Consider the following 12,394-nt stretch of genomic DNA (forward strand, 5'->3'; position numbering starts at 1 on the left):
CTATTCTTAACACTTGCTTTTATTTGATTTTTTTTAAAAGAAAGGTTTTAACGAAAAAGGTCAAACAAATAAATGATGAAAATTTACTGAAAATACTGAAAATTTGTGCACCCAACATAAATCCAGCAGTCTGGCAGCGCTTTGACCTAAGGCCACCAGAGCTGGCAACTCTGGTGGCTAACGTTCACCTAAATTTCAAAATTTTGGCTTGAAATTCGTAACTATGATAAGAAATACTTTGATTATGAAATTCCATTCATATTATATAAGATCTAATTTAATAATAATCTAAGAATCTAAGAACATTTAAGACTTCAGTTAGAGTCTTACGGTTTGTTGTATTCCGAGAAATAGTTCAACAATTTCTTAAACAATTATCAAATGTTAATATTTTGTTCAAACTAATTAGCGACAACATTCAGTTACCATTGGCCACTGCCCATTAGAGGATTTCAACCAATGACTAGCCTCTGGGGGCGTTCCGCACCTGCGCAGATAACAATCCACAGCATCCTGGCGCATCCACCCCCATTAACAGACACCCCAATCCCAGCCAGGCTCTGGTCGAGTCCTGCGACGCCGCCACCACGCCAGTTATCACGGATACTCGAGAACGGCTGCACGATGACAACGGAATGCGCGCTGATCAGCGACAAGTGAAAGCCATCGGAGTGTTGAATAATTGAACATTATTGATGTGCAGAAACAAGGCGAAACGCAATCCTATTAGTGAACATTTCTACCCAGGCCAGCGGAACCCGCCATCAAGTTCAAGAGTGTGTCCGGTCCGGCCGTGTGTGAGTGTGTCGAGTCAAGCGTGTGATCTATAGTTTCCACTAAATGGATACCGCCAAATTGGTAAGATTATATAAAACAGAGTCAGTCGAGTGCCAGGTATCCAATGTATCAATTATTCTGCTTAAAGCTTTTATTTCTGCTCAATCTGAAATAAATTAAGGGGCTAATACTTAAGTGAGCCCCATGTGGGGCTCAGCCATAGCTCAGGGTGTAGCCCATGTTCTCCATCAGGGTCTCCTTGATGGCCGGCTGCAGGGCGCGCTGCATGTAGGTGGTCAGCAGTCCGCGCACTCCCATGGAGAAGAGTTTCTCCAGCTCGTGGGACATGGCCTCACCCACCAGCTCCTCACGGTCCCCGTTGGAATTGAGGCCCCCAAACCCGCCAGCTCCTCCGCTCGCACTGAAGATGTCCGCAAAGGCTCTGGCATCTGGTTCCACCATCTGCTGCAGCTGCTCGTCCTCGAAGTGGAGCACGTCCTCGTTGAAGCTCAGTTGGTCCACGAAATTTTCCGTGGGTCCGTTTTCGGCGAACCGCCGACGACGACGTCGCCGCTTGTTGAACTGCCGCCGGTAGAAGTTGTCCGCATTGACATCCACGAACTCCGCCGAGTCCTGGCCATGGCTATCGCTGCCCAGCTCCAGGCTCTTGTCCCGCTGCGTGGTGTGGTCCAGCCTGATGTCATAGTCCGGCTTGTGGTACTTGCCCCATCTCTGTGGCTGCGGTCGCGTCGTGCCCATGATGACATGTGGTTCGCCCAACTCCACCTGCGGAGCGGCTCCTGGCCCGTAGCCGAATCTCCGCTTCGAGTTCTGTCGCAGCCGGATGCCAGTCGGTCCCTGGCAGCCATGGGCAAAGACGGAGATGAAGCCGGGCTCCGCAAAGTGCGAGTCCGTGCGTACGGAGGAGGCGCTCAATCTCCTGGACTGCTCATACGAGGGCGGCGACGAGCCTGAGCCCGGGTCCAAGCCCAGCGGCACCGTTCGGAACTCGATGCCAGCATGACGCAGGCGGAGTATCATGTGGCAGCGTCCGCCCATGGGCTGCATCACCACCTTGCCGCTGAGGGTGAGATCCGGGAAGATGAGTCGCGTGTCCAGCGTGGAGTTCTCCGTGCTGAACTTGCACTTGTCGATCTCCACCCAACGGGAGGCGGACTTTGCGGGCGGCACACGCACCTTCAGATCCTCGACCTCCACCCGGGATATGGCCAGCTTGTGTGGCTGTCGGTGCTCCTGCTGATGCTGCTGCTGCTGCTGCTGTTGCTGTTTCTGGTGCAGCTCCTCCAGCTCCAGGGCAGCACTGGAGTCCGCAAAGGGATAGGGACGCCCATTCCTGTGCAGAAGCTTGGCATGGTAGCCACGTCCCGAATTGTAGCTGCCGCCCCCGTTGTAGAAATCATCCTCGGGATCACTGTGCTGGCCATAGAAGCTGTGGTACAGCTGGTAGGGGCTCTGTGCCGGCGGCTGCCACATGGACCGCGAGCGAGTCCGATCGGAGGAGCTCTTGGTCTGAATGCTGCGCCGTCGCATATGCTCTAGGGCGCTCTCCAGACGATTCGAGCAGCGATGCGGCACCTGATACGGCTGGGACAGGGCCACTGGAAGTGAGGGTATTGTAGATCCTCGACTAAAGAGTGACCAACGAGTGATTACTTACCCTGGATCAGGGCGCAGATCAGCAGCAAAGTGCACAGCCAAAGATAATCCCGGCTAACGTATTCTGACATGGCTCTGAACTGAACATGGAGCAGGTAATTCTGAAGCGCTCTAGTGGATGTTTTGGGGGATGGGATGGAAAGCTGAGAAGAAACACCTCCGTACTGGCCCACAGCTCAAACGAAAATGCAAAAGGCAAAGCAGGCGAAGCGAACAGGCCGAGAAACTGGCTCGGTCGCGCTTCCATTGCCACAGCACCCACAAGAAGAGCGCTCCGCAGCGAAGACAGCGAAGACTACGGTGACGACCGTGTCACTGCCTTCTCATGTGCAGTGAAAGTGTTTTCCACGACAAGCACAAGCCAAAGCCCAAGCTGGAGCCCAGAGCTGGAGTTGGAGCTCAGAGCTACAGTCAGAGTCGGGTACGGACTCGGAGTCCGCGACAGCCGCCAACCAATTTGCCGCACACAACGCACCTCAGCGTGGAAACAAAAGACAAAAAGACACAAAAAAGCAGAAAAATACGAAAAAAGAAAAGCATTGTCTTCTGTCGGCCTCTTCTGCCCTTCTGTCCCCTGCTTCTGTCCTCTGGTGTCGTGTGGCGGCTGCTGCAAAGTAGATCAACCTCACAGATACACAAACACTCACTCACACAGAGCCACTCTACGATGCAAAGTAAATACAGCCAAAGTTTCGTAATGGCAGTTGCGGGCGCGCATGCGTCGTAATCTTTTCCAGCACCCGCACCCACCACCCACCACCCACCACCCACCAGTCTACACATACGAGGGCTCCTACCTTCCTCATTGTCTGCCAGAGTTCAAAGTTGATTCATCGAACGGACGACTCCGACTGTCAGTCAGTCACCGCCAACGTTTGTTTTTCCCAATTGCAATCGTAATTGGCATCCATTGCGCATACAAATTAGGGTCTAATGGTAGGGCCTGCAGTACCCTCTAGGTAAAGGGTATATTCCCCCAACTATAGGGGAACTATGTCTAGCTAAGCCATTCCATATTGAAGCTCTAAGAAGTACTTAAACACAAGTGATAGCCCTTCTATTTCAATAGTGATTTGGGAAACTTATTTGAGTTGTAGATGAAACGATCTGGGGAAACCTTTCGAAAATGAGATCCTTTTTATAGAAATCCTACTATTATATATCTGTAAAACTCTACCAATATATTAAGCATATCCTATGGGACGCTTTCGAAAGCTAAAGGGCATTCAGAGGGCATTCCCTAGTCGTTCCACCGCTGTCATCGTTGAGCCCTTGCTGCAGTTGCGCACGCGTGGCAGGTGACAACGCTTCGCTGGCTGCCTCTGCCTCTGCCACTGCCTCTGCCACTGCCTCCGAGTGCGCTATGTGATCGTGACAGTTACACTAAATAATTGTGGTAATTTGATTTGACAAATTGTTTGCTTGCACTTAGCAAACGGAAGCAAACGACATATTTTGCAATTTATCCAAAATTTTGTACACCGGCAGAAAGCGGAAGCAAGACTGTTTGAGTATTGCCAAATGTAATCCCGCCCACGAATCCAAGTTGAATGTACACGTCAACGAAGATTTACATAACCCACGGCTTGGAGGAGGAGAAAGCTGATAATTCTGCATTTCTTCTTCTATTACAAAGAGGGACGGCACGGGTACGGGCCCGGTGCCGCTTTCTGCGTTTCGGAGAGTATCTATCTGGAGCAGGGCTGGCACTGGAGCTGGCACTGGAACTGATGCTTCTATTGCCGATAGAGCCCAACCGGCAACGATTACGGGCATGTAATTAGGGGTAACTATCGTACAAATGATTCTCGAATGCGACGGTGCACATCGCATCGCCGCGCACCGTTTGGTGTTCCAGTTTTCAAATGTCAAGTGAGGGATACCATACGAAATGCACTTTTGGGATGTACGTCCCAAGAAGATTGTTTTCAAAAAGCAAACATTTCGAAATGGTCTTCGCCTCTAAATTTATTTCATTGGGAACTGGGAATCGATTTTGTGTGTGGGACAGCGAGGAGTTGGGGTAACCCAAGCTCTCTCTTCTATTTAGACTATTTTCTGTTTTAGAAAAACAATGAACTGTTAACCTTTCTAAAATCGGTCAAACATAATTCAAGAAGGGACGTCTTGCACACCCCTTTGAAGTTCTGGGAAGCATAAGATTCGAACTAAATATTACTCACACTGGCTTTTTGCATACCATTCTTAAAGTTGGGCAGGTCTTTGTTCTAACACTATATTTTGTATTGGGTGTGTGTGGCCCACTCCTGTGATCCTTATCATTTAGTTTAAACCGAGTTCGATAATGAATTTTGAGGAGAAAGAGCTGTCTGCCGAAAGTGTACGGAGAGATCGGATGGCTATGCCTTATGTTCTATTATTTTATCAGTTGTTTCCAAGTAAAATATTGACAGATATTTGGGTAATGTATTTGGGTAAATAAAGTGCAATTTGTTTGGACTCGATAATGCCTTTGGAGAAACACTCTTTTTGTCTACTTTGGATCCGTCTTTATAGCTACTTTTCTTCCGAGAATAGATAGTACCGCCATCATCTACCATCACTCATCATAGCATTGAGATATGATTGGGCTAGGGCTAGATTTACAAACGATTTTCCCCCATTAACGAAAAGTGAAATTCCAGCAATCTTTAATGAGAGTTTCCGTCCCCCGGCAGAGAGATGTCCGCGGGAGAGAGCGAGAGTGTGTGACCATAAAGAAAGGTTAACCTCAACGCAGAGCTCATTAAATGTAAAAGTGTCAATAAACCGCAGTTGGAGATGGAGATACATGGAGGTAGTGTCCCATACCTCATACGAGTGGTAGTATGAGGTGCGAATTCTAGTTGTGCCATGACAATGTCTCATTACTTAATGGGCCCGGCCGGGGCAAGAACAACGCTTCAACGCGGCCAATTGACACCCAGAAGCAAAAGCAAAGGCAGAAGCTGTTAAACTAATTGCCACAAGTTCCATTCACTTGACTATGTCAATGTGACGGACTGAGACTGGGACTGGGACAGGGCTTTGTTGTTCCATTGTTTCCTGCAACCTGTTAGCAGCGGGTATCACTAACGCACTCAGCAGGTGGCTTTAAGGGCCCCCTTTAAGCGATGGCTACTGAAATGCTCCCCCAAAGACAGAGACTTACAAATTGACAACTAATTTGAGGAGGCCAAAACACGAATCGAACCCCAAAGTAACGCCCAAAACTCATGAGTAATTTCCTGCTGCGTCTGGTTTCCTCATTTCCTTATTTCACAGAGCGACTACAGCCAGGAGGCCAAGACGCACTTGGAGCAGCTCCAGCAGACGCTCACGCACTTGGATCATCACTCCCATTCGCATTCGCATCCGCATCCGCACCATCATCCCCATCATCATCACCATCATCTGGGGCTCTACCATGGGGCGCCGAATACATCCACTTTAACCACAGACTCGGTGGTTTCCTGTGTCAGTTCGACGTTGCCGGCCGTGGCCAAGGCCATATCTTCATCGTCATCGTCCTCCAGTTGCGGCCACCTGGAGACGGAGCGCAAGAAATGTCACAGCAATGACCTGGATGCCGGCCACACTCTGATGGAGGCCATCTGCATTGGACAGAAGTCGACGGCAACACCGCCGGGCCTAGCCGGAAGCCTGTCGCCGCCGGCATCGATTGCAACGTCCGCCCTGATGAATGCCACCGCGGCCGCCAGCAGCTCCAACGGAGGCGGCGCCTCGCTGTGCAATGGTCTGTAGTGATCCTCTACTCTCCCATGGCCCTCTGCTCTAAGGAACTCCTCTCTCCCTCCGCAGATCTCACACGCGAATCGGCCTGGTATGCGCATCACCATCATCACCACCACCACCACCATCACCAGCAGTTGGCCGACGAGCTGGTCATGTATGCAACGCCCACGCCCACGCCGGCTATTGGCAAATTCGGGCTGGACACATCCACCGAGGGTTACTTGAACGCAAGGTACAATGGTAAGCGTCCGTCCACCTCCACGCATCCACGCATCCACCTCCCCCCACCCACTGTCAAGCCCGGATGCAGCTTCCCCCTCCCGAATCTGTATCTGTTTGTTTTATCTATTTACTCGTCCCCCTTGTTTATTAATTTTCCATTATGAGTTAAGGGGGGTTTTGGTATGAGAAACCGTTCGACGGGAATGGGTAGGCGTAGGGGAAGGGTAGGACTTTCGACTGGTTGGAGTGGGGTTTGCTGGCCCGTTTGCCGCCTGGAGGCTTTGTTTTAACTTGTTTTTGTTTTGTTTAGTTTTTAATAAGAAAGCATGACTGGAGATGGCGCGTGCCGAGTCCCAAAATATAATAAATATATTTAGAGCTTCAGGAAAACATAAAAATAAGCATCGTCGGTGATTTTAGGGAGTTTTCAACTGATTCGGAAAGATGAAAAATCTACTTAAAGCTACAGGAAATCTCACTCATACATAAATCCGATTGAAAGTTAATCTCAAAGATAACTTGAGCAAATCGAAAACAATTCAAGACCAATGTATTCCCTTGAGGCTCTTTAAGGCAGACTAAAGCACTTCCTTTTTTGTTGTTATCTAATCTTAAACCTGTCTTGCCACTCGATTATGGCCAAGTCAAGTGCATTTGACAAGCTCGATTTGTGGTCTCAAAGACATCCCGGTGCGAGCGTTAATATGAAATATTATCTAACAAAGCTGAGGCTCCCTGGATTAAGTAGTGGGAGTACGAGTTTGGGAGGCTTTCGACTAACATTTATGAATCCAGCCGCAAAAAATGTGTAATTTTCTTGGTTCTACTTTCTTTGGAATCTCTGCAGTGAATGTCAAAGGCGTGCGCCATGAAAGAACATCAACTTTCTTCGATATACCCGCTGTGACGCACCCACACACCCATGCGCACCCGCACCCACACCCGCACCCACACCCGCTTCCGCACTCGCATCCGCATCCATATTGCTACAGGTAAGTGGATGTGGCTGCCACTGCCGCTGCCGCTGGATTATTGAAGCTCATGCTGACAAGACAAGTCAACTTTAAGTCAATCAGCAATTCCTGGGCAGTCTCCTTTCTCCTTCTCCTTCTCCCTATACTCAATATTCTTCTTGATTTATGCTCTCGCCAGATTTCCATCATCGCCACCCGCGGGCATTCTGAAAAAGAGCGACGAAGGTAAGTCCCCGAATACTTAATATGTAGATCGAAATGAAACATGAAAAATGAAAAGAAAATTATTAAAGCCATGTGCGTTCGTTCGTTCATCATTTATTCAAATTATCCGTGAGGCTTCTGCTCCACGCCTTATCAGTTTTGCATGCCAATAACTCAATTTGTTTGGCCAAGATGATGGCCTCGTGGGTTCGTTTCACTTACGGGGAATTATTGGGCTCCGTTTTTCTGCTTCGTTTTACTGGATATTTTCTCAAATAAAATGAATGAAATTGCGCGCATAATTTACAATAACAATATCGCCGGTGTTAGTAACCGCTAATCCAATTGGCGGGCCACCGGCATCCAGAGGCACGAGCTTGGAATTCAATTTCGAGAGCAGCGCCACGCACGGAGATACAGTAGCTGGCCTCCGGTGGGTGGGTGAGGAGGCAGCGATGGGGAGGCAGTATCAGTCAAACAAGCAGCTCAATCACAGACCGCCGCCGAGTGCTTCAGAGGGGGGTGCGTTGTCCTCACACCCCATTCAAGCCCAACGAGTACTGGTGTGGGGGCGTTCCCCTTATGGGCACGGCCAACAGGTTTGCATTTCCATCAGCGGCGGTGCGTCGCGTCGCGCCGGTCGAATCGCTGTTGTTATCGGCAATGATGTTTTTACTTGTCGACACTTGCTCATGGATTATGCAGAGGTATCTTCTGAATTTTTAATGCCACCAGCGTCGAGTCGCGCCCAGGGGGAGTGGAATGTGGGATGGAAAGAACGAAAGTCAGAGGAAGACCTGGGAATGGAAGCTAATGAAAAGGGCAAGCTCCGAGTTGGCGGGCAGGAGAGTGGGTTCGAGTGGGCTCGAGTGGGTTGGGTGGGTGCACACCCAGAGAGGTTTGTTTTCCTGTTAAATTGCAGCATATTGAGCCATTTTGCAGTGCCTGCCTCCAGTGGGTGGGAGGCAGAGTCGCAAAGAGGGTGGAGTGGGCTGTTTAAATAATTAATTGCTGCTAAATACCTTGGCCATTTAGGTACAAAGCAGCACCAGAAACAACAGAGCAACAGAGCTCATTAGGAACTTAACGAAGTGTGGAATACCCTGAAAAATGTACAAGATACGACAGGTCTAAGGGATACAGATTTTGGTTACAGAAACATATTAAGAAGAATTTATAGAGCTAAGGAATAGTGAACCTCAGGAACACTTGACCATACAATTAGTCTTATATCTTCACTGATTCCTTCATTCACACTACTAGACACCCTTGAGGCTTTGCTTTGAGTAAGGGTATTCTGATACCCATGTAATTAGTGCCCCTTCCCTCGATGTCTCGACATTGTTTAAACGTGCATGAAAGCGGCTTTCATTCAGCTCCTTCCAACTCTTCTCCGGCTCCGGATCCTTTCCAGAAACGTCCAGCGCTGCCGCCGCCGCCGCTGCTGCTGCTGTCTATTGCAACGATGTATCCTCTGGGCAGCACTTCCAGGCCAACACGAAAATCGAGCACGCGGACTCCACCACGACAGCGGCACAGCAGCAGCAGCAGCAGCAACAACAGCAACAACAGCAGCAGCAGCAGCAGCAACAGCATCAGCATCACCAACAGCAACTGCAGCATGCGGCACTGCACCCGCACCATCATCATCATCATGGACACCACCAGCAGGCGGAGCAGCAGGCCCTGACCCACCTGACTCCACTGCATGCAGCATCCGCCTTCAAGTTCAGCCACACGGCTGTCATCTCCAGCTCGGCTGTCTACGGCACGCCCGCGCACTATGTGCACCAGCAGCAGACGCAGTCCCAGTCGCATGCCACCGTCTATCGAGATCTCTCCCCCACCTCGGCGGCGGCGGTGAGTGATTCAGAACTGAAGTACGATAGCGGTCCGTACAATGCCACCATATCCTCCACCTATCCCGGGGCTCTGCGGCCCAGCGTGGTGGATTCGACCACGTCCAGCGACGCGGAGCTGCGTCTGGACCAGTTCTATGCCAGCAATGGCATCTCCACCAGCAGCAACGGACAGCCCATAAGTCAGCGTCGCGGCTCGCTGCAACTGTGGCAGTTCCTGGTGGCCCTTCTGGATGAGCCCAACACCAGGTGAGAGTCCGTAATGTGAATCACCTTCTTTGTGACTATCCTTCTTTCCATTCGCAGTGCCAGCTGCATTGCCTGGACCGGCCGGGGCATGGAGTTCAAGCTGATCGAGCCCGAGGAGGTGGCCCGACGGTGGGGCCTCCAGAAGAACCGCCCGGCCATGAACTACGACAAGCTGTCCCGCAGTCTCCGCTACTACTACGAGAAGGGCATCATGCAGAAGGTGAACGGGGAGCGCTATGTCTACCGCTTCGTCTGCGATCCGGATGCACTGTTCAACATGGCCTATGGCCACCTCACCGCCGGAACCGGCAAGGGCGATCAGCACCAGCTGACTCTGTCGCTGGCCAAGACGCCGCCAGCTCCCACCGATGCCCAAGCGCAGTCTCCCCGCGTGCCAAAGTCGGACTATTATGACACGGCCGGCTTGCATAAGTATTAGTGCATGCACGTGGACTGTGGGCGGAGCGTGGGATTGTTGCCGGATGGGCGTGGTTGTTGGGTCTCTTGTACATTGTGTAATTTAGTTGCGTGGGTGCGGAGTGCGGGGTGAATGTCGAATGAAGGTTTCGCTGTGATGACACAAATAACGGAAAAGAGTGCTAGACAACAACAACAAGTGCGTGAGTGTTGGGGAACGTCGAAAAACGTGATGTTCGATGTGTAACGGCACAAATGCAATACTCTCTCTCGGATTTATTGTTTTTGTTCATCAAAGCGAGGCCTACGCGAGGCATACGCCCACGCAATACGATATTTATATACCACAATACATAAGTACATACATATATATGTATATATAGAAGATGTCCACCATTAATCGTAGTTTGCGTTGAGGTTGAGTTACAGAAATACTTAAATAAACTATGAACCGTTTTCTGTTCGTTACAAAGTGGCAGCCTTGATCCATTTCCACCCTGGGTGGGCATCACTACTCCCTCTTCTTCTTTTTGGGCACAGAGTCGTCGGAGTCGTCGCTGCTGGAATCGTTGGCACTGCTGCTGTTGCTGTTGTTGCTGCTCTCCGGCTTGCGCTTCTGCGGCGTCTTCTTGGCCAGCTTCTCCACATAGGCCTTCACCTTGTCCGGCTGGGGCGTGTAGGCCCAGTGGATCAGCTGCAAGTGGAGATCTGTGGGCTCGCCCGACTCCGAGTCGAACAGCTTGGCCTCCTCGCTCTTGATCTGCTCCAGCAGCTTGGCTATCTGGCGATTGCGCACAATGTCCCAGCTGGTGGTGTCGTCCTCCTTGGGGTACATGGTGCGCAGGTGCTTGTAGTTGCCCTTGGCCTTGGAGCCGCCGTAGGCAGCCAGGAACTCGACGGACAGATCCTCTTTGGGCTCTGGCAGCTTGGACACGACGGCATAGGCCAAGTAGGCGCGATTCTCCTTGATGCGGTTCTCGGCCTCGAACTTCTCCAGGAAATCCTCCAGCACCTGGACTCCCTCCTTGATGGAATTGATCTTGTCCTCGTTCTTGGTGCCGGACAGCACTCGCTTGGAGCTGCCAATCAATCCCTTGATGGCCAGCCTCTGGTAGTCCGGGTCACGCTCCGCCAGAATGCTGCAATGTGGGATTGAATCGAATGCATATACTCGTACAATATATTCAAATATTGTGGATACAGGCAGAGCAGTGGAATGTGCGGATATATGTACAAGTGACGAGGGGTACACATATACGTATTCGATATAATTACGAACCGCTTCGCTGGCAGAGAGCAGCAGAGAGGCATACAGCAAGAGCGGCGCGGTGCTCGCTCTATCAATCTAATGAGACTTCCGAGTTCGAAACACTCTATAACTGTGACATGACATCATAAGATGCCGCTGCCGCTCACTGCCGCTCGCTGCTCGCCCGAAGGTCGGTCATCGCTAGCCTCATTGGTATGCCCCCAATGGAGCACGCCTCCTTCAGCGCTTACCTCAGCGTTGCCTCCGCCGCCGCCTTGTCCTTGAAGCCCAGTCCGGGCACGGTCTCTACCTTATCCTCGTTGTCAGTCTTGGCGTTCTTGCTGGACGCCCCGCCGCCATTATCCTCCAGCCATTTCTCGAACACTCCAATCGCCTCATTGATGTTCTTCAGCTTCTCCTCCGCCTTGGTCACTGTATTCGCATTGGAGCGGGGAGGAATCAAGTGAGTGGGGAGAGACTATCGCTATGATTGAACCACTCACAGGTCAGCACTCGCTTGGCGCGTCCAAGGAGACCGCGAACGGTCAGCTTTCGGTACTGCATGTCATGATCCTCCAGCAGCTTCAGCGTCTCCAGGGCCTTCTCCATGTCCTTGAAACCAAACTTTGACTCTCCCTCCGACATGGCTGCTTCTTTGGTTGATAGTATAAATGTGTGCTGCGTATCTGATGAATAACGTCCACGATGTGCGAGCGGCAGACTACGACTAATTTCGGAGGTCCAAGTTTTGGGCAGCGCAGCCCCTCGACTGCGACGACGGCGAGCGGGTGTTCAGCCAATGAGGCCATCGGCAAGAGCGCGTGCGAGCGGCACTGAGCGGCAATGAGCAGGCCAGAGCAGGCTCGAGCAGGGGCCAATTAGATAAGCGCCACAAAATAACCGGGTGACGCTGACATATTCCGGGGCAACCGGTTTGTTGTCGTAGCTACGTAGCAAAACAGAACACACAAAAACTAAACAATGCCCTGACGTCATTCCCTTAGCGGCTGATAACCGACACACCATATGGG

At 51.0% G+C, this 12,394-nt stretch overlaps 3 protein-coding genes across 3 annotated transcripts; 1 reads left to right on the top strand and 2 right to left on the bottom strand.

Moving 5' to 3' along the window:
* Positions 1–456: 456 nt before the first annotated feature.
* On the top strand, positions 457–10,471 carry Ets96B. Its single transcript, XM_001357671.4, has 7 exons — positions 457–858; positions 5,719–6,190; positions 6,256–6,429; positions 7,259–7,403; positions 7,564–7,610; positions 9,004–9,697; positions 9,755–10,471. Exons 1-7 carry the CDS (start codon positions 841–843, stop codon positions 10,134–10,136), a joined length of 1,932 nt encoding a protein of 643 aa, XP_001357708.4. The 5' UTR covers positions 457–840; the 3' UTR covers positions 10,137–10,471.
* On the bottom strand, positions 890–2,972 carry LOC4800431 (uncharacterized). Its single transcript, XM_001357672.4, has 2 exons — positions 2,456–2,972; positions 890–2,396 (listed from the first exon to the last, which is right to left on the bottom strand). The coding sequence occupies exons 1-2, from the start codon at positions 2,523–2,525 to the stop codon at positions 991–993; spliced, it is 1,476 nt and encodes a 491-aa protein (XP_001357709.3). The 5' UTR covers positions 2,526–2,972; the 3' UTR covers positions 890–990.
* Positions 10,376–12,054, bottom strand: Ude (Uracil-DNA degrading factor). Its single transcript, XM_001357670.4, has 3 exons — positions 11,867–12,054; positions 11,615–11,795; positions 10,376–11,253 (listed from the first exon to the last, which is right to left on the bottom strand). The coding sequence occupies exons 1-3, from the start codon at positions 12,006–12,008 to the stop codon at positions 10,626–10,628; spliced, it is 951 nt and encodes a 316-aa protein (XP_001357707.2). The 5' UTR covers positions 12,009–12,054; the 3' UTR covers positions 10,376–10,625.
* Positions 12,055–12,394: the final 340 nt, after the last annotated feature.

Source organism: Drosophila pseudoobscura, chromosome 2, assembly GCF_009870125.1.
Source record: "Drosophila pseudoobscura strain MV-25-SWS-2005 chromosome 2, UCI_Dpse_MV25, whole genome shotgun sequence".
Lineage (NCBI taxonomy): Eukaryota > Metazoa > Arthropoda > Insecta > Diptera > Drosophilidae > Drosophila > Drosophila pseudoobscura.